Source organism: Drosophila teissieri, chromosome 3R, assembly GCF_016746235.2.
Source record: "Drosophila teissieri strain GT53w chromosome 3R, Prin_Dtei_1.1, whole genome shotgun sequence".
Lineage (NCBI taxonomy): Eukaryota > Metazoa > Arthropoda > Insecta > Diptera > Drosophilidae > Drosophila > Drosophila teissieri.
This window is the reverse complement of record NC_053032.1, coordinates 24,864,067-24,885,202: the sequence shown is the minus strand read 5'-3', so window position 1 is coordinate 24,885,202 and position 21,136 is coordinate 24,864,067. Positions and strand designations below refer to the sequence as shown.

At 42.4% G+C, this 21,136-nt stretch overlaps 1 protein-coding gene across 4 annotated transcripts in view; it reads right to left on the bottom strand.

The window, feature by feature from the left end:
• LOC122622632 (ETS-like protein pointed) overlaps positions 1-21,136 on the bottom strand; it is a 58,628-nt gene that overhangs the window by 3,689 nt on the left and 33,803 nt on the right. For 2 of the 4 annotated variants that reach the window (XM_043801220.1, XM_043801221.1), the window contains 3 exons: positions 21,010-21,126; positions 20,375-20,578; positions 19,384-19,623 (listed from right to left, as the gene is read on the bottom strand). In XM_043801220.1, coding sequence (XP_043657155.1) covers positions 19,384-19,623; positions 20,375-20,578; positions 21,010-21,126 — 561 coding nt within the window. Of the gene's footprint in view, positions 1-153; positions 1,784-19,383; positions 19,624-20,374; positions 20,579-21,009; positions 21,127-21,136 lie in introns of those variants that run through there. The other 2 variants (XM_043801222.1, XM_043801223.1) reach the window with 2 other exon arrangements.

Below are 21,136 nucleotides of genomic sequence, written 5' to 3'. Positions count from 1 at the left end.
GCCACCCCGACTTGTTGCGTGTCAAACACTTAAAAACAAATTACGAATTTAATTATGCCACCGCAACGCGTCTTCTTCTGGTTTGCTGCCTTTTCACACCCCAGCAATCGTAATTAAAAGCACCGTTTTTGATGTCGGTAAATATTTGCTGACCTGTATCTGTACCTGAACTAAAGAAGTTGACATCCGAGTCCGTGTAGTAGGCATTCGCATCGCCCACAAAGGGCGCCATATCATTGAAGTACCCCAGTCCCAGCGATGCAGCCGTGGAGCTGCTCAACGCCCCCACCAGATTGCTCGCAGTCGCGCTCCCGGTGGCGAATCCCTGCGAGGAGGCACTCGACGTGGAGCCACTCGAACTGGAGCCGGATGAGGTGGTGGTGGTGCTGCCCGTACTGCCGCCGGATAAACGATGATGGGGCAGCTGGGCAGCCGATGATCCGTATCCGTGTTGCTGCTGCTGTTGCTGCTGCTGGTGGCTATGTTGCTGCTGTTGCAGGAGTAGGGATTGCTGCTGCTGCTGTTGCTGCTGCTGCTGCTGCTGCATCGTGTGATGGCTGTGCAGTCCTGGCTGCTGCGCCAACTGGTGATGCGGATGGCTGTGATGGCTGTGGTGGTGATGATGATGATGATGCTGAGCCAGGTGGTAGCTGGGATAGTTCTCATAGCTTTGCAGTACCATGTTGTAGTTGGGCGCCGTGTGGCAATTGTTATTGTTGCTGCTGCTGCTGGTGCTGGTGGTCTTGGTTGTGTTGGTGGTGAAGTGACTCTGATTGATGAAATGCTCCTGGAGCTGCTGCTCCTTATCGCTGTCCAAGGCGTTGGCGGCACTGATTATGCTGGCATTCACTAAAAACGCAGAGGGCGGCATTTCTTCGCTTCAAAATGATCGGTACTCAAAAACGGAAACTCCACCTCGCCACTGGTCAAAGTGCACGTCATTGACTCTGGAACTATGGGCAAATCTGCGGGATCAGCTCTCAATTGATGCGAATGGATTCAAATGGATTCGAATGGATTAGTGTCCCCTTATGCTGGTGGTACTTGCAGTTGTATTAAAATTGATTTCACTTCACTTTCGATGCTTGGGGGGTTTATTTTAATTTTTGCACTGTCAGTTTGTGTTTGTCCAGACCCCAGAGAATAATTTTTGGTCGTTTTGTGTGGTTTATGAATTTGGTTTTTCTTTCTTTTTTTTTGTGTTTTGAATGCGGGTCCTCCTAATCAATTGGAGTGTCCGCCGGACAATTGATAAGTTTTAAGTATGAGGGTGTGATGTTACCAAAATCCCTGCTTAATTTGCGTGATTTCTTTTAATCACCATGTGTGTATTTACGATCGCACTTGTTCAGATATATTTATACATATATGTACTGAAATATATATTTGCGGAATTCGCAGTTCACACACCGTCGCGAATTCTTAGCACTTTTGCGAATTAATGGCAATTAATTGTGAGCACTTCACGATCGTCGCTCTGGCACGGGCGATAAATTAATGCGCATATCGTAACTACGAGTATATGTACATTGTTTTCATGCCGCGCTACACAATCAGTATGTTTGCTGTTGTTTTTCCCGTTCCTTAAATTCACATTTATTTCGTTTCGTTTTGTTTTATCGTTATTGTGTACTATGTATTTGACGCCGATAAAAAAAGAATGCGCCGTACGTAGGGATCGAGTTAAGATCAAGTTGGGACCACTAGAGAGTATGGTATGGTACTGTATAGAGATGGTGGGGTTTACTATATACACAATGAGCATGCGACGTCAGCTCCGCCACCTTCGACATCCGTTCAAGAACTGAAGTTGCTCTGAAGTTGCACTCGGGTTGTTGGCTGTTCGTCCGACCAGCTCGGCACTCGCTCTCTCTTTCTGGCCGCGCCACCTCTCGCTCGCACTCGTGCGGCCGTGTGTGGGAGAGACCGCTTCGTGTGTGCGCTTCGGCTCGCCGACTTCGCCTCGCATTCCGAGATACCGAGATACAGATACGAATGTGCCAATGGCAAATAATAATAATCGAGTCGAGTCCAGAATCGAGAATACTTTCACAGGGTGTTTCTCACACGCTCTCGCTCAATCAGCCATCCATCGACTGCTCTCTTAGTTAGTGGCAGTGACTAAAAAAAAAAAGCCACGGCGACTTAAATTAAATGGCCCGCCGCTGCGCATTTGTGGCAAACGTTTGCTTAAAGAGTTTCGTAGTTCTACTTGTTGAATTGGAACCTTAAACGTAGTTCAGTTTATCGCAATATTTTAATAATATCAGCTTTTGAGAAAAGCTTAAACCCAGAAAATATTCTATATAAGCATCTTATATGTTACAAATGTTTTTCGTAAGATTAAAACTATTAAATATATTTTCATTTCCCTAATCGTTTGTTTCTGTGAATGATTTCCAAATACTACTTGTTGAATTGGAACCTTAAGCGCCGCTTATCGACATATTTTAATATGTTTTATATCAGATAGATAGCGTTTTTGAGAAAAGCCTAAACACATGTTATAATTACCCGAAAATACTTGTTTCCAAACCAAAATATTCTGCATAAAATTCTTATCTGTTTCAAATGTTTTATTGTTTCTGGGGAATTTTAGCTCTTATCAAATGAAATTAGCTTTTTTAACGAATTATTCTTGGTTCAAGATGTGTTTTTCCGCAGCAGTACTGTGGATAGTCGAAATTAGGTTTCTTTTTTTTTATCATTAAGAACGCCAACTCGCAAGAGCCGTCAAAATGGCCCTCAGCAAATCAGAAGACAGCGAGCAGCGACGAACGGAATAAAAAGATACAAAAGTATCTCGGCCCACTGGTCAGTTGGCTGTTGGCTGGGCTCTTGGCGATCATTACCATGATGATCGAGTGGGCAGCACATCATCATCAGCGAGCTCCACACAGCAAATGTATCTCACAGATACTCGCATAATGAGCCAAAGTGGGATTGGCTGCCGCCTCTCACAAACACATTCGCTCGATGAGATCATGCCAAAAACAAAAAAAACACAAATAAAATTAAAACGAAAAATAGAAGAAAAAAAAAAACAGAGCAGCAAGAAATTAAAAATTAGTTAACTATTCCAAACCGAAGGCGTACGTGTCTTTGACGTGGGCCCCACTTTCAGATACACATATGTTGTATGTATTATATAAATAATTTTTTGCTTTTGGCTAATGAACAGCGAACAAATAAGAAAAAATGGTGGCCATAGCTCTGGAAACGTGTTTTGGGGCATTTTTTTCCGCTGTCCGTTAGCCAATGACAATTTGCTTTGGATTTTCGGGCTAAATACGAGTCCGAAACGTGAAATCCAGAATGACACGTTTCCACTTGGAAAAAAAAAGATAGATCCCCATGGCTGCGTGTGGATAATGATATTGAACGCCATAAAGCAGCCATAGCGTAGGTGAGGTGGATTTTTCGCTTATCAGGCTTTGGGGGCAGCTGCTCTTATCGGCGGGGGAATCGCTTGTTGATTCTCAGCCCACTGATAGCCATTGCAATGGCCTCAAGTGGTCGTCTTTTCTTGGAAAACTCCAATGCACCGCGCGCTGATAAAGCACAAAAGTTATGCGCTGCGCTGCGCTGGGGGTTATTACACGAAACAAAGTTGCCAATTTAACGGCATACATAATAAATACGCATAAGGAAGCCCCAAAAGCCAAACAGCTGTTGACCATCTTTGGTGTTGGCCACAAAAGGATGGCTTCTTTCTGGTTTTTTGGCCACTTAAGAATTCATGCAGCACAATCATATTTATAATGTAAAATATATTTAAAAAAACTGTTTTTTCGTTAGCTTCTTGTTTTTTTCCACTTTGATTTGCTGCGCAAAGTGCTGGAGAACAATAGAGACACACAGAGAAAAAACAAAAAAAAAACACAAGCGGAAATACAAAAAACGCAGTGAAAGAAGCAGAGCTACCGCCATGGGAGCGAGGGAGAGGGGCTGCTGCCGAGAGCGAGATAGATGATGCGCCTCGCTTACGACCATTTCCGGTTGAAGCACGTGCGCACATTTTGAAGAGGAGCGAGCGTAACCATCGAACCCCAGCCCCAGTCCCTGCCCCTGCCCCTGCCACTCCTCCCATTGCGCCTCCTCCCCGGGGCTGCACATAACCCGATGAAAAGCCACCACCAAAGCAGAAAACCAATCACAATCTCATAAAACCGGCGACACTTCTCCACCAAAAAGGGATAAGGAAAACAAAACACCACAAGCCGAGTCTTCCTCTTCACCTTCGTCTTCAGGGGAGTAAACTGTAGATCCTACTTGCCGAAAACGCACACGTTCGCAGCCAAGGGTTAACATAATAATTATCATTGTCTTGAATAAATGCACACGCAGAGAAATCAGATCAAACTAATATGCATAACTACATTTATTCAACTTGAAAGTATACCAGACAAACAAAGAAAGCATTTAGTCTTTTAAACAATATCTTCTTAATAATTGGGAATTATGAATATTCCTATTCAATTTGAAATGGCATTACCTCAAACCTTTTCTTGCTGTGCACCAAATAATAAGATGGTGTGTGCCAAAAAAAAAACAAAGTAAAGGAGCAAAATGGAATAAGCATACTTTCATACTTTCAGTTGAATTTCAATTAAAACTCGTTCTGCTCGCACAAAAGGCTTACACACTTAATGCAATAAGGATCTCGGGGAGGAGGAGTTGCAGGAAGCGCCTTCGGGCAGAACAAAGACCACCGAATCTAGGTATTCCTTCGCATTCTGTTGGCCTGCCAACAGCTGTCGCCTGACACTCGAGATCAGCATCAGCGGCCATTCAATTGATATCAAATTGGAGTAGGATGATCCCTGCCTGCCAGGAGATCTCGCTTACCCAATTGCACGTGTGCAAATTGCACTCTCAACGATCTCAGTGAGTTCCCTGTTCCTTGAGCCCTGTGCTCTGTGATCTCAGTTATCTGTTCCTTGAGCCCTGTGCTCTGTGATCCGAGTTCCCTGTTCCTTGAGCCCTGTGCTCTGTGATCTGGGATCTGTGCTCTGTGCTTTGTACCATATAGCTGCAAGCACTTCCGGCCCCATCCCGCTAATGTAAATCGGATGTCAATGCATTGCGCGTGAGGCATATCAATTAAAAGACGAGGCGGTCGAAAGAGCGAGTGAGTGCGAGTGAGTAAGTGAATGAGTGAGTGAGTGAGAGGCGAAATGCCAGAGAGAACCTGTTAGAAGACAAGCCGCATAAATAAATAAACTGTTAGGCTGCAAAACGGAAGGAAATCGTAAACACAAGCCAGTAGTTGTTGCTGCTGCTGCTGATGTTTTGACACGCATACTATCATAATTACAGCTCCCAGTAATGCCCATTTCCCCCCTCCTACAAAAGCAACGCCCCCTTGGAGCTACTATGCCATCCAGCCCACCACCTTGCCCACCTGTTCTGTTCTGAAGCTGATGCTTCCGTGCAGCGGCCAAGAATAATATCAATTTTCTATGTAAACGCACCCCAACCCCCCCTCCCCACATCTTTCGACTGCAATTTCAGGTTGGGAAGAATACCTGCATTTTGACAACAAAATAAACACTGATCTCAGCAGCAGCAGCGGCTATCTAGCTACCTCTGATTGTTGGGAGCCGTAAACAACACACACTAAATACAAACAACAATAATCATAATAACGCTGGATTCATACGATCTTACGATCTTACGATCTCGAGATCCGCATGCGTTTCACAGCTCCTGGCCGAGAAGAGCGGAAATGAAACCAGATACTTTGATAGCAACATGGCAACGCATGTGCAGCTGGGCCACAAGATCTCTACTCACTCTACACACATGTACGTACGTATATGAGGAGTACTCGTATATGTACTGGGTATGTACTTATCGATCTTGATTAAGCAAAACGCTGCCAAGTGCTCTTGATCTTGATTTAGTTTTCGATCGAGGCTGCTGAAGTAGGATATGATCCTGCAGTTGCTAAATGCCGCGGATGTCATTGATCTGGGATCTAAACTGAACAGATCTGATCTGAACAGAGATCGATCAAATGGCCGTCTGAAAACTGAGAAGTTGGCTGACTTTTGTGCGAAAATGAGACACTAACCGATGCTGCCTGGGAAATGAAGGAGGAAACCGGAGCTTCACGACAGGTGGATCAAGATTGTGGGTCAGGTTCTAAGATTTGGCAGCGCAAATTAGGCGATCATGCTGCTAAAAGATATGGCCAACAGATAGTGCATTTAAATGAAGATCTTGTCATCGACCAATACTCAGGTAATAGAGCAGATCAAGTGCACATTCGAGAACCTTATCTGGTTTGAGTGATCGTGAGAAACTGATTTCTAATGTGACAGATGTGTATCTGTGTTCAGTATGTTGATGCTGTCACTTGTTAAAGACATGCAAACTCTAAGGCTTAGATTAGTTTGTCTTAGTTTTGAACTAGGAATACAAATCCGTTAAGGATCTTTAATATTCCAATCTATCATTAATTTATTCTTTCATTGCCTGATCATGTTAAAGTGATCGTGAGACTCCCTGACATCCAATCAATATATATCTTACATCATTAATATCAGTTCACCGAAACCGGAAATGATGCTGCTGCTGGCTATTTGGGTCATAAATCAGGGGTTCTTTGATTCAGGATCTTTGTTTGATGTGTGCTTCACATATGACGATAAACTATACAATAGTTGTTTGAAAATGTTTTTCATGTAGAGGCCTCGATATTGGCACATATATGCCTAGGTGTCCTAATTCTCCGCCACAAGATGATCGCTGAGGGGGATCGCAGCTGTAATTAGATCTAAGATCAATAGCAACACTTTCCGTTAAACCGGAAATGATCATGTTGGCCATCAAGTGATTGAAGAATCAGGACCTACAACCATCCAGGATCCTCTATCTGTGTGCTCATGTGTGTGTATGGGTGTTTCTTGAGTTTGTCAGATGTGCAGCCGAGGAAACAGTTGGCCAGAAGACAGAGAGTGACTCGCTAAATGGCTCATTTATGGCCATTTCCCACTGCGCGGCAACAACGCACCCGAAATGTGGCATGCGGTCACCTTCGACAACTACAACAACTACAACAACGGCAAGCGGTACGACAACAACAGCTAGTGTACCGCAAAGCACAAACGAATGAACCTGAACCTGAACCTGAAACTGAATGTGAACCTCAATGTGAATGTGAATGCGAATGCGAGTAAGTGTGAGTGCGAGTGTGAGCCTTCGAGAGAGCTGCGGGGGTGTGGCAGTTGCAACTCAAGCGGCTGACTAAATGTCAGTGTATTCTGCACCTGTCCGACTATCGCCATGCCAACAAAAGCAACCTCACATCAGGGCCGAGGGAGAAATGCTCATATATACGCCATATACACATATAGGGGGGAAAAAAAACGTAATGAAAAAACTGCGTGCGTCGACAGAATTTTGGACAGCGACAACATGTGTTGCTGCTGTAGCGAGGGACAACTGTTGTGCACCGCTGACTGCGTTCGCTCTTTTTTTTCCCAGTTTTATACTGAACCAAAAATAATCGGGCAGTTGCAATAAAAGATTCTATATAGAAGGTAAAATTGTTGCAAAAAATAGTAAATCTTTGATTTCACATTAAACATCCTTAATAAGCAGCAAGACTATGAATAGTAATTCAAACTTTAAATGTTATTTCATTTAATTTAAAGTTAAAGTTAAAGATAAGTATGGACTTGCACAGCTGCCGCACGTTCAGTGCATTAACCCATATACACATTTTTCTCGCCGTGTAGCTTTGCCCTGGTCAGATTGTGTGTGAGCCTACGCACACAGTTGCAGGTATCGCCCACACAATGAGCGTGAGTGTGAGTGTGAGAAACTGCAGGCAGCCTGTGTTCCTCCTGCTCCTGCTCCCTTTCCATGCTCCTGCCTCCTGCCCTTTTCCTGGTTCCTTCTTCCTTGTTCCTTATTCCACTTTCTGCCCCTACTCCTTCTCCTCCCCTTCCACTCTGTGTGTGTGTGTGTTTACTCCTGGTGAACAAGATGCAGTCAAGCGATATAGGGATATTAGAATGCCCGACATGCGGAGCCCGGGCATCTATGGATCTCAAGATCAGAAGATCGGAAGATCGGAAGGGCAGAGGGAAGAGGGAAGAGGGAATCTACCTGCCGGGCCACTTTGGGCTTGCCTAATTTACTTGTGCCCTCGCCGCGCCGCCGCATTGTTCTTGCAGTTTTCATTCATAAAATGTGAAATCTCTACCCTGGCGAGGCATTGAACTGCTCTTGGAAGGAGCCGAAGAAAGGAATCTCAAGGTGCATCGATACGGAACTAAAGGAAGTAAATTACCGGATGTTGTCTACTCATTTGCTTGTTGTTCATTTCGCATTTCCCTCTGCCCTTTTTGGTTTTTTTTTGTATTTTTTTTTGCTTTGATTCATCGAAATGTCCTGCGGGCAGTCCTTTGTGGGACGACCTTGCTGCTTGTTGCTCATTTTTCACTTGAAACCGAAACCAAAGCGAACACAACGAGCTGAATAATGCAAGCCAATAAAACATTTTGCCAATCCTTGGGATACACCTTTTTTTCTTTTTTCGGGGGAGTGGGTATCGAATGGCATGATATCCTGGGCAGCCCTTTTAATTGCACACCACGTATGCAATGAGTTTTTAATTGCCATTCAACTGTTGTTGGGCCAACGCGGTAGTTGACGCTTTCCCACGCTGCACCAACTAACTTTATATAGTTTCGTATAGTTTCGTTTTTCTTTTTTACTAAATTTTCATGTTTGATTAATTGCACAACAAATGCAGGAGGCAAGTTCCGGCTGATTGCGTCGCAATGTCTCGTTAAAGGACACGTACAACTTGTGAGGGTGGAGGGGAGCGTGGGAGAGCTGCGAGGGGTGGGGGGTGGTGGCAATGTTTATTGCTTTATGGCCCATAACTTTTAAACGGTGCACTAATTATGAAACAAGTCGAGGCGATCATGGCGATAAGAGGTGGCAAATGTGTAGCAATTAACTTACTGAATGTGTCATGTATGTAAACTCCTAAACAAAATGCTCATTATATCATCTCTTGAACATAAGAACTCCAATTGGTTCACAACCCACCATAGAATACTAATTTTTAAATATTTATCATCTGTTTATTAATACCTGCGATGTTTTTACACAAGCTTTATAGCAACCAATCAAACAAAACTGAAGAAAAACACCTTGTAAGCCGCTTTTGCCCCAACACTTTCATCTCTTATCTATGGGCATTGAGTGGACAACTTTGGGGCATTACAGATACTTACAGATACTTACTAGGGACTAAGTAAATAGAGTAAAACCTCTCGGGTAAACAACTACAAAAACAAGGGCAAATAGCAGCGAATGAAACAATGAGACAACAACGTGGACAGAAAAAATATAAACAAATCAGCTGCGCAAGCGCACAGATCAAACGCCAAAATGCCGAAAAGCCGACAGCTCAGGAAAGCCAAAAACAACAAAAGCGGCTCGACACTTTTAAAATTGCAAGAAGATGGCGGGGGAAGAGGAGAGTGCGGTGGGGTGGTCTCGAAAATTAAAGCTAAAGCAAGCTGAAAATTCAAATTTATTTACACTTTGACGCATTTAAAACAAAGAGAGCGGTAGATACCCGTACTGAAATACGACTAAAACACAAAAACAAAAACCACAACAAGTCTGGAAAAAACATAAAATAACGAAAAAAGAGAGAACAGCCAAATGTAGGCAAATAAATGACACAACAACAATGGCTATAACGATGTGAAAATTAAATGAAAATGAATAAAAGCCAGTAAGAGAGAGATAGAGAGAGAGAAGCCACTAAGCAGGGCAGCCAGGTCTCAAACTGATAAAGATCAGAAAATACAGAAAATACAGAAAATAGTTAAAGCCAAAGCAGCAACATTAACGGAGACTGAGAAATGTTCAAGTTTTGCACAGAATTTACGAGTTCGCTTTGAGCCCGGCCAAATTGCATTAGCCGCTGGTGTGCGGGGCTGGAAATGAGGTGAAATGAGAATTTTCCCACGTTCCGACTTTGGAAACTCAGGTGTTCGAGTTGGACAAATGATTGCCACAAATGTGGGCAATCCACACGAACTACACGAACTGCACAACCAGCACAACCAGGAGTCGCAGGACAACCAGCTCGCAGGACACATTCACACACAGGTCCTGTGCACGGTGGTTGCATCCACTGATAGGCATCGCACCACCACCACCATCACCAGTACCACTTGCACCCCCTATCACCAGAGTGCAACATTAGCTGCTGCCCTCTGACGGAATTTGGCTCACCCTCTCGAAAAGAGAGTGCGCGCCCTTACACTGAAAACAATGCTTTATACTAGTTACTAAACTATCAGTATGAAACACTGCACTTTAAAAGGCGTAAGCTTGGCCATTTATAGTTCTTTTTAGCTAGAAAAAGCAGATATTTTCTTAAAAATAATTAAACAAATATTTCTCTCTGTGCACGCACCCTTATCGCCCACATCCCTTTCCGATTTGTTGCATTTCCCATCTACCAATTGCATTTCTATATAATTTCGTTATTTGTCTGCGCGGCGACAAGTGCGGCAACCAGAATGTTTTCTTTTTGTTGTTTTCCCTGTCAGTTCCCAAGGTTTTGGGTTAGTAGAGCTATGTTTTATAGAGGTAGCATATAGAGGGTGGTTTTAGGACAACTAGTTTCCCTGCCTGGGATTTATCTTGGTTTCGAGTATTTGTTTGTTGATTTAAGCATCATAATTTCGTGTCGCTTTGAGGTTTTTCAAGTGGCGACAGCTACAACCGGAAGTGAACAGGTTGGAAACATGGTTTTCGGGAATTACAAGTGTTCAAAAGGTATTCTGTTTTGAAAAATTAAATATAACTCATTTTTAATAGCTAAAATTAATGTAAATTTCTGATAGACTTAAGCCATGACTCATTCATAATTCTTTTTTTCCTTTGGCGAATCTCTTTGCAGTTCTCTATGCCCATTGATTTTCTCATCAATCGCGCGTGATTCCCCCCACAATTCAAAAGGAGAAAACAAATTTTCAACACAATTCAATTAGCGCACACGCGGCCGCAAAAATCAAAAACCGAAATTGTTAATGAAAATTGCAAAATGACCCCCTGTTCGCCGCGCGCCAAAGTAAATAAACACGAATTGCAAATCTTGCAGTGGAGAAAACGAACGAAAGAAAAGCTGATGGAAAATGGAAAATGGAAAAACGCCTCAAAACGGAAATATGCAAGGAAATTGCCAAGGCGCTGACAGCCGATTAATCGCGATGAGGTCGCTCTAAGACTAAGAAATCGTTGGGTAGATGGATGAATGAAAGGATGAGGTCAAAGGTTAGGCGGATATTTTCGAGCAAATGCAACGGAAATTGCGGCAACAACAAAATGTCCTCAGAAGCCATAAAATAGGTAAGATAGGTGAAGAAAAATCAAAAAAAGAGCAGCAGTGTGAGCAGGCACAGACTGAGACATAATTTCATCAGAGTTATTAATTTTTAGCGTTGAAATTTGCTTTAATAATATAATTAAGCGCGAGCGAGACAGGCGAAGGAGCGACAAGGCGGGCAGATAGAAAAAACGCAGCCTCACATCCGGTCAACATTTTGTCGCTCATGTGAACTCTTTTCAAAAGGCGAACGAAATAAATAATAATACAAAAAAAAACAAAAAAAAAAAAACAGAGAGGTAAACCAAATTACAGATGGGGGTCTCTTGGAGGCCTGGAGCCGAGTCTTGCTGGCTTGGAGTCTTCGAGTCTTGGCAGATTGTCTGCAAATCCAAAACAAGTTACAGTTCATTCATTCGCCACTCATTCACCCATTCATTGATTCACTCGCTGGCTGGGCCATTCATTCAGTCGATCGCCCAACCGGCTTTTGCCTGGCTTTTCAGATTTCCTACACTTGTACGTATGTACATATAATATGTAAACCTAACTCAACTTTGCTCCATTCATCCAACAGATGTTGGTTCAGCTCAGTTCTTTACATGGCTCCCCTCTCCCTTCCCCTCCAGCGGTCTGATAGACAAACAACAAGCTCCGAGATTTGATTTGATTTGATTTTATTTATTTGATTCGTTTGTACTCGTATGCCGTTTGCAGCGAGTTAATAATTATGAATTGGCGTTCGCTCGTTGGGCAAGTCGCTGGCTGTGGTTGGCACAGCCTCCAGATACAAAGATACTTTTGTATCTATGTGGCTATTTCTCCATTTTGTCGTTCGGCTTTTTGTTTGCCTAATTCTTAATGATGCATAAAGTGCTTTGCCTCGTCGCCGCTTTGCAAACAGAGTTTTGAAAGTTGATTGCAAATTAATTGCCCACACCCGCAAACCTCCGGCCTGAGTTTAAGAATTCTTAAATGTATTATTACCATTTAATTATAGCTTTTTGTCGCGATTTATGATCTAATTTGCAAGCCATACCCATAGTGAAATACAGTCAAATTAGTGGTGCAGTAAAAAATAAATAATTAGGCGCTTGAACGCTAATTTGATTATATTTTACACCTTTAAGATACATAGTTTGTTATCTGTATCGATTTATCCAATAATTGCAGGTTACTTTAATATCTATCTTTACAAACTTTGTAACAAACTTGTTCAACATTTTTGGTTTATAATAATAATATTTATGGGGCACAGATTATCTAGCACAGATATACGCATTCTCACACGGTTTGAGCCCATAAGTCAGCCCGAGTTTTATAGTTCAAGGTAGTGCGCCACCCCAAAGTGCACAGATGCATATATCATTCTATATGGAATGCATTTGCATCTGAAATCAAATGCAGTTTGTCTCTTTCGTTTGTACGTTACGTTCGTTGCCTTTTCGGGCCTCCAAAAGCAAATCCAAATCGAGCCTCTCTTTCACCCATACTCCCCCATACTATTAGCGGCTTTTGCATTATACAAATTTAATGTTTAATTTTTTCTCCCTCTACATATACACTCTATACACCGCTGTCGTTGCTGTTGTTCTTTTGAGCGTTCTTTGTTTTAAATGAACTCGACCGTAACGCTTTTCTATGGCGTAAATTTACATCTACGTACGTAACGAAATAAAATGGAAATACATCAGAGTCAGATACGAAAATAAAAAAAAGAAACACAAAAAAAAAACAGAAAAGAACAGAACTGAAACGTAAAAAATTAAAGTTCGAGGAGACGCCGCCGCCGTCGTCGACAGGCGGCAACAATGGTGTTGTTGTTCTTGTTGTTGTTGTTGATGTGCCTGCAGCAACATCAGCGGCAACATCAGCAACAGTTCCAATCCGCGGATTCACTTCTCTGCCCTGGAATCCCATTTGAATTTCAGGTGAGGCGCGGGGGTGTGAGGCGGAGGGGGGAGGGGGCTGAAAAGGGGTTAAGTGCAGGCCGCATTAGAACCAATGTCGGTCGGTTGGCTGGCTGCGCGTCGGATTCAGCTGAATATGGTAATAAATTAAACGAAATCCGCGCAAGATAGATAAATGTATGCATACATAGGCTGCACCACCGAATGATGTGGCTGGTGTGTAGTGTGTGGTGTGTGGTGTGTGGTGTTATGCAAGCCACTCAGCGGACCAACCGCAGAATGCAGCCAAACGCACACAGAAGTAGAAACAGAGCTAAAGAATGCAGATACCAGGGAGTTTTGCAAGGGAAACTTGGAGGTACTTAGGATCTTAGTTATAACTTAGAAAAGACAAAAAAGTAATCATTTTATGAAACAAATGGTATATATTTATTTAAATATCCTTTCAAATTCGACCTTGATTTCAACAAATATGTTCCAGGGTTAACATTAGTTAGTTGTAAAAATGTGCTTTATCATGCTTAATTGTGCTTAAAATCATAAAGATAGCAAATCAATACACATGACAGTTAAAACTCGGCTAAAAGCACACAACTGGGTATAAAAACGAGTGCGAAATAGCAGAAAACTGAAAACGTTGACTTGACTTTTCACAGCTCTCTGCGCTCTGGCACCCACGGAACCCCCAGCCCGTCCCCAAAAAGCGGTTCCTAGATCATCATCACCACTAGCACCAGCACCACCATCAGCACCACCACCACTAGCACCACCACCACCGCCACCGCCAGTTTAACCATCAGCATACAACACTGTATTATAACTCCGCCATAAAGCCGAGCTCCAGTAGCAGTTGCTCTGAGCAGCGAAGCGCGCAGGCGCGTAGTCGTAGTCGTAGTCGTAGTCGTAGTCCAAAAACTCCCAACGGCGTCGACTATGTTAATTAGTGACAATGTGATTTCTGGCCCTCAAGGCGCTGCCACGCCCCCTCCCACCTCAGCTGCCAACGGGGCGAATGATTAATTTGCTGGCACTGAAAGCGGACTTCAGGCTGAAGTGGGTTGCCTTAAATTCCGCTAAATGCTTTAATAATATGCTTCTTTTTTTCTTCTTCTGGTTCTGGCTCTGGTTTTGGTTCTTCTTCGCCTGTGCATTTGCAAAACAATGGCGTTGAAATTAAAAATGAAATTCCACTTTATGACCTTAACAAATTTGCAATCAACATAATTCCCCATGTTATGACTCTTTAGGTTTTATGTTGCGTATCGAAACAGATTTCTTTAGCCCCAAAAAGCGCAGAGTAAGAACACATCTACTATAACTATTCTTCTAATTTTGTTGTTCTGCTCTGTTGGACCCACAAGTTTTGTGGGAGGTGAAAACTATCTTGCGTTAATGGTTGAATTTAGCGTAATTAATACGTTGGAGCCGCAAATGAAGTCGATGTATGAAACAGCAAGCCGAGGTGATCATATTTCCCATTTGGCCTCACATTGTATGGTAATTGGCTTCGAATCGCCGCCTTCTTCTTGGTAGGTTTTTAATTTCATATATGAACTGGATTCCCGATAATTCTGTGCCGCTTATGTATTCGCTTGTTTTTTAAGGTTCGGGCTACTGTATAATTATGAGTTTTCTAAATTCCGGGAAACATCGAAAATGGTTTCGCTTTGTGGGCTAATCTTTTATTAAATTTTCAAGCTAAACATATTATCATAAATTGCTACATTTAGCATGACTTTAGCATTTTTTTTAAAGAAAATTAAAGATGAAAGTGGTTGGTTAGAACAAGTAGAAATGTTCTATTTATAACCATATTATCAGTGTTTTTAGATATAGAAATGTTGTATTTATATTCTGCGATAAATTTGCCATCAAAACCACTGCCGAATGAAAGTGAAAACACCTCGCACGATGACTGTCTGCCACATGTCTGTCTTGACGAGAACTGAAAGATTGTCATTCCATTGTCATTTTCAAAACCAACAAACTGTAACTAAACCTGACGTAGGCCTGGCCAGCTAGTGAGATGGAGAATTTACCAACTGTCACATGCGAGAACTCCAAAGACATGTGACTAAAGTGGAGTGGAGTGGAGTGAAGTGGATTGGAGGTGCTTTGTTCAGTCGGATGGATCTACAAGTCAAATGTGCATTAAATGTGTCATTCTGTGAGGCAACCGACAACAACAACAACAACAGAGATCGGGGCATCCAAAGAGGTTGAAAACAGAAACAGTTCTATGGTCGGTTGATCGGTCGGTCGGTTGGTTGGTTGGCTGCCTGGGCTGAGGTTATATGGAGCTACGATATTGCGACGATGATAATGATGATGATAATGATGATGATGAGAATGATGATGATGATGATAGCGATGATGAATCAACAGCCGGCAAGAGGCAACAATGGCAACTCTTCAAGCTTGGACAAACATTTCACGCATCAGGCATTTTATTATGTAGAAATAAAAAACACACAGAAAACAAAACAGCGGTATAAAAGCAAATACGAATACTAAAACTTCATGAATGGCCAAATCATAGAATAGGAATAGCCATACAGCCATACAGCTTGGTGATTTTCGCAAATCTAAATTTAGTGGAACAATGGACTGCCGACTGAAAATGGATTTTCACCGCAGAGCTCCCAGAGGTAAATAAACTTGATTTCTCTCCACTTCGACTTGGGTTTCATTAAGGGTTCGTTCCACAGCCTAATGACATCATACGAGTGTAAAACAAAAAAAAAATAAATCAAATTTGAACAGATTCATATATACAAACTGTGTTTCGGAGGAGGAGGCGCAGAACAATGAAATAAAGGAGACGCTGGAAAAATAAAAAAACAAAACAACCAAAAAAGGCAGCGGCAATTTTGCGTGCAAATATCTAAGATACACTAGCCTAGATACGCTCTCAACCAAAACATCGAAAGACCCTGGTCATGATGAGGTCTATAGTCTATAGTCCGTCGAACAATCAGCCAACCAGCTCACATATGTATCTGTGCAGTATTGTATCTGCGATGTGCGCAAAGATTTTTAACCCGCTGACTAAGCGTTAGATACTGCAAATTGATCGAATGCGTATGAAAATAATTGCCAGGGACCATTTAAACGTAACATACTTTCCATATGAATGGAGGAATATATATTTAAGAGGGTGCTCAAATAACGTATAGCCACCCGACCGACTTCTGCATAAATTCCGGCTGTGTTAAAGTGCAACACCGTAAATCATTCAACTACCACATTCAACTCCCCCTCGTCGTGAATCGTGAATCTTGAAGCGATGATGAAACTTTGAAACATTTTCAGCCTTTTTGCGCTTCGTTGATTTCGCTTGTAGGTGTTGCACCAGTGGGAGGGTCAAATTAAATGAAGAATACACAGTAAAAATGGGAAAAGACTCAGTTCGTTGGCCATAGCAAAAGTGAAGCGTGTTCATGACACTGTTTTTATTATTTTCGGAGATTTGGAAACTCGTTTGCCAAAGGCATGAACTCGATTCTTAATGTGTGTAATTAATCATAATTTGTTTTTACTTTTAATGACTGACTTTTAAGGCCCAGTTGTGAAGGCTTTGCTTATTATTTGATTCTTTTTTTTTGTAGTTTTTGGTTTGCTTTTAAGCCAAGTAGGCACACCTGGATGCCATAAACGCAGGGCACTCATCTGCATAATTGCCTGTCGCAGGGAGCCTAGCCTGGGAGTTAAGTGCCAGGAGCCGGGTTAAAAGTGTCAACAAGTCACGCACTTAGGATCCCAGACTTAAAGACCCCTCTCGGCAATCTTCTATAGCAATCCTCTCCAGCTGGGGTCAATCAATTTTTCACACAGCCCTCGTCGTCGTAGTCACACACACACACAAAACAGAGAGAGTAAGCCACACTACTTGTATGCAAATGATCGGGGAGGGCAAAAAAAAACATCAATAATATGCAAATGCAGCAAATTAATGACTGACAAAAAGACAATCGAAACGAATTAAGAAAACCAGCCTACAAACCACTGGACGCCGATCCGATCCGATCCCATCCAATCCGATTGGAGTCGCATAATTTCCGTAGATGCGGGCCGAGCAGGGACAATGACTATCTGGGTTTTGGTGGACGGGGTCCGGTACCCAGACGACGGTGGCTTATCCGCAAGATTGAAATAATAACAATGCTGACAACAGGGGCTGCTTCCACAACAACCACGCGAATGATTGAATCAATTTGATGCCCAGAGCCTAGCCACTGAAACGATCGTGCTGGACTTACATGTGTCCAATCACACTATGACATTGCTGGTGACTTTTGGGTTGTGCTAAGAACTAGGAGATATCTTGGGAATTTTACTCAAGTTAGTTCAACTTATGCAGAAAAATAATATCTTTCTAAATTTTAAACAAATATTTTAGAATGTGTCATGAAAGCTTCATGCGTGACTCATAAGCATCATATCACTCTACAAAGCAACTAGAAGAAAGAGTATTTAAAAGTCCCAAAAAATATGCAGTGCCTCTTGTTTGTTATGTTTGACTTGGCCATTGAATTGATTGTTTCATTAGCCGCGCACACGTCTGCGACTGGGATATGTAAATATGTGAATGTTTGAACATTTATGGTCATAATGTGTCAAAGACCATAAATTCAATTAATTTATTGGAATGGCAGGAGTGGTCGTGGTTTCTCTGGAGCATCGACAAAGTGCAGACGACGTGTCCATGCTGGGGGTCAGTTGATTAATAATAAGACAGAAATGTGTATCGCATACTACATCATCTTGACACTGCAACTTCGTTGGAGAAACAAAAACGCAGCACAAAAACGCAGCACAATGCAGCCCGATGATGATGGTGATCACAGCAGCGGTGGTGATGATGTTGCTGCTGTGTTCCAATTTGTACGGCGACGCATTAAATAAATGTATCTCAATCTCAAGCTGTGCCCTGGCGTCGACTCCACCCCTCCTCCTCCTCCTGCTCCTCATACTCCAAGACCCCCCTCATGCCATTGAATATGTAAACAATTTAAATAGATATTTAGATATGCTGCCTACGCTGGCGCCAAGCTCACACCGTCAGACAGGCCGCTATTTGTTTTAAAATTTAATTTCCGTTTCAATTTCACATAAATAAATTAAAATCACAGAAATATAACTCAGATACACTAAAGACTGCAATCCCCCCATAAGACACAGATATCAACGCAAAGGAAGCCAAAGATATAATAAAAACATTGTATCTGTGCAAATGAATTGTTTAAATTGGCTCTCAATTTGAATTTAGTTATGGATCTGCTCGTGATTTAGAGTCTTGCGCCGGATGCACTAAACACATGCCAAACAACTGTTCATCATTTGGCCAAATCGGTGCGGAGGATGGAGGATGTGCAATAAATAAAAGTGATCGCTTAATGAGCTCCCATATCCATCTCCCATCCATCGTTGTAATTTCAATATCAATATCGATTGTGTGTAATTTTACGTGGGGGCATTACGTTCAGGAATGCTGAATGATTTGGGCCATTCATAAAGTCTTTGGCCAAATGAAAAGAAAACTGAATGAAATCTGCTACGAATAGTTTACGGCGCAGTTAGGCAATTTTCTTATCAATTGCAAACTATTTTTATTTTGCAAAACCAAGCCCCCACATCATATCTTTATAGGTCATGCATCTGTAAAGTTTATGGCTTCGCAGTTCTAGGAAATTTCAATGAAATACCAAGTGTCATATGCTTAGTTAATGATAAGATGTTTAGCAATGGGGCATTTAAGCATTTTAATAACTTGAATAGATTCCTCAAAGGGGCAATTAGCTGCACGAAAAAGGCGACTTTGTAAGTGGCTTGATAAGCAAGCACTTTGGAATTGCTGAAGTCTCACTTGAAGTTCTGCATTTCTAAGCACTTCATTTGATTGTAGAAGGAAATAATACGTATTGATTGATAAGATGTACTACTTAAAAATCGGAAACGGAAACGGAATTACATACGACGGTTACTACGACTCAAGCCTCTCACCTTCTCATCGCTGAAGGACATTCACTTTCGATTCAATTAAGTGTGTGTATATATTTATGAATACGCCCAAATTAGTATCTTTCGGATTGCTTCACTTACCGTTGTGGGAGTGGGGCGTGGCGCGGTGGAAGTTTTTGTTATCACTGTTCCCCGCCGACGTCACATAATCCATGGACAGGCGGCTGTTGATGCTGCTGTTGTTGTTGTTGTTGTTGTTGCTGTTGGCGGGCGGCTCGGTGGGGTAATTGGCCACCTGGTGGTCCGATCCACAGACCGAGGCCGTGGTGGCCGACTCAAAGGAATTGCCATGGACAATGTCCTCATTTGGTTTCTCGCAATCTGAAATTTGTCGAAATGGCAAAAGGGGTTCGGTGAAAAGGTGGACAACAAATTGAGTTAGTTGCATACAAATACTAATGGGGTTTTACCCAAACTAAGAGCGGGCCAAACTCAATAAATTATAAAAATCATACTGTCCAAATGAGTTTATTTTTTCTACAGGCATCCCCAACCATACAGTTGAGTTTCAACTTCAAACTTTATAGTATACAAATAAGCAAATTCAAACAGAACGAGTTGCATTTCTACAATCTCTTTTATAAATCCGCTTAGCTTAGTGCAATAATGAGAAAATGTATCTGTGTTAAGCTTTAAACTTTCTATTTAAATTCACGGAAAACATTGTTTTTGTTTTAAGTGTGGGCTAACTGCGACCTGTACTTCAAATCGAATTTCAGCCTGGACAGGAAGCTTCAGAAGTACAAAAAAAAGTTTAATATAAAGGGTGTGAGACTGTTCAACAGGTCAGAGAACCGGTTCACACCGCCGCCCATTCCATGGCAACCCAATAGAGCCACCCCAGCCACCATGATGGACTCCTTGACTTTGTTAGACAGGCTTCCGTTTTGGGTTTACCTCAGTTTCCCTCGGTTTGCCTCGGTTTGCCCCGTTTGCCACCTGGTTCTCTTTGGGGCAGGTAAATTTCGTTAGTGGCGCCAGTCGTGTCCATGTTTATGGCTCTTACTATGGGCTTACTCTTTTTGCCGTCGGCGCACTGGCATTCGGCTCACGTACTCTACACTCTACTCACCTTTCTGCAGGATGTCCAAGTGCTCCCACAGTATGTCGCCGGTGAAGGGCGGCGTGATGGCCAGGAACTTCTCCTTGCCCAGATCGACCATGGCACGGCCCTTCATCTTGTAGAAGGGGTCCAGGTTCATGGAGACCAGCGAGAACTCATTTTTGGCCCAGTTGAGCCAGTAGATCACATGCTCCTCCGTCCATTCACGCGGATCTGCATGGGAAATAATACAAAGAAAGCGTTGAGGGGGAGTGTAAGTACAAATAGAAATAGAAATAGGAATAGAAATATATATGTATATATAAATAGAGAGATGGAAATTAATCGTTTTCTAATGCCTCCAGCTCGGTGGCGACTTAATTAGGCGTGGGAGCGCACTTTGTTATTGCTGTGGGAAACTATTAATATTCATTGGCACTCGGGCCGGAACTCCAATTGATAGTTCACGGTTAGTTAGGATAATTAAGATTACGTTCTTCAAGCTGAAAGATTCAGCGGTCAGCAGGAATTGAGGAAGATGATTTAGAAAAATGTAACTCAATTGTAACAAGGAATTGGACGGAGACGCGAATTCTTCAGATTTTTATGAACTATGTATAAGTTATAGTCGCACCTATCAAATCACTTTCTATATATTTTCTTACCTTTGGTTATGTTGTATTTTTGCACCTCCTTTTCCCAGGAGGCGAAGGAGGCCTTCAGTACCTCGTTGACCTTGCGATTGGTGCCCGGCGTGAGGGGTGGCAAGGTGGTGGGAACTTCTGTAAAACA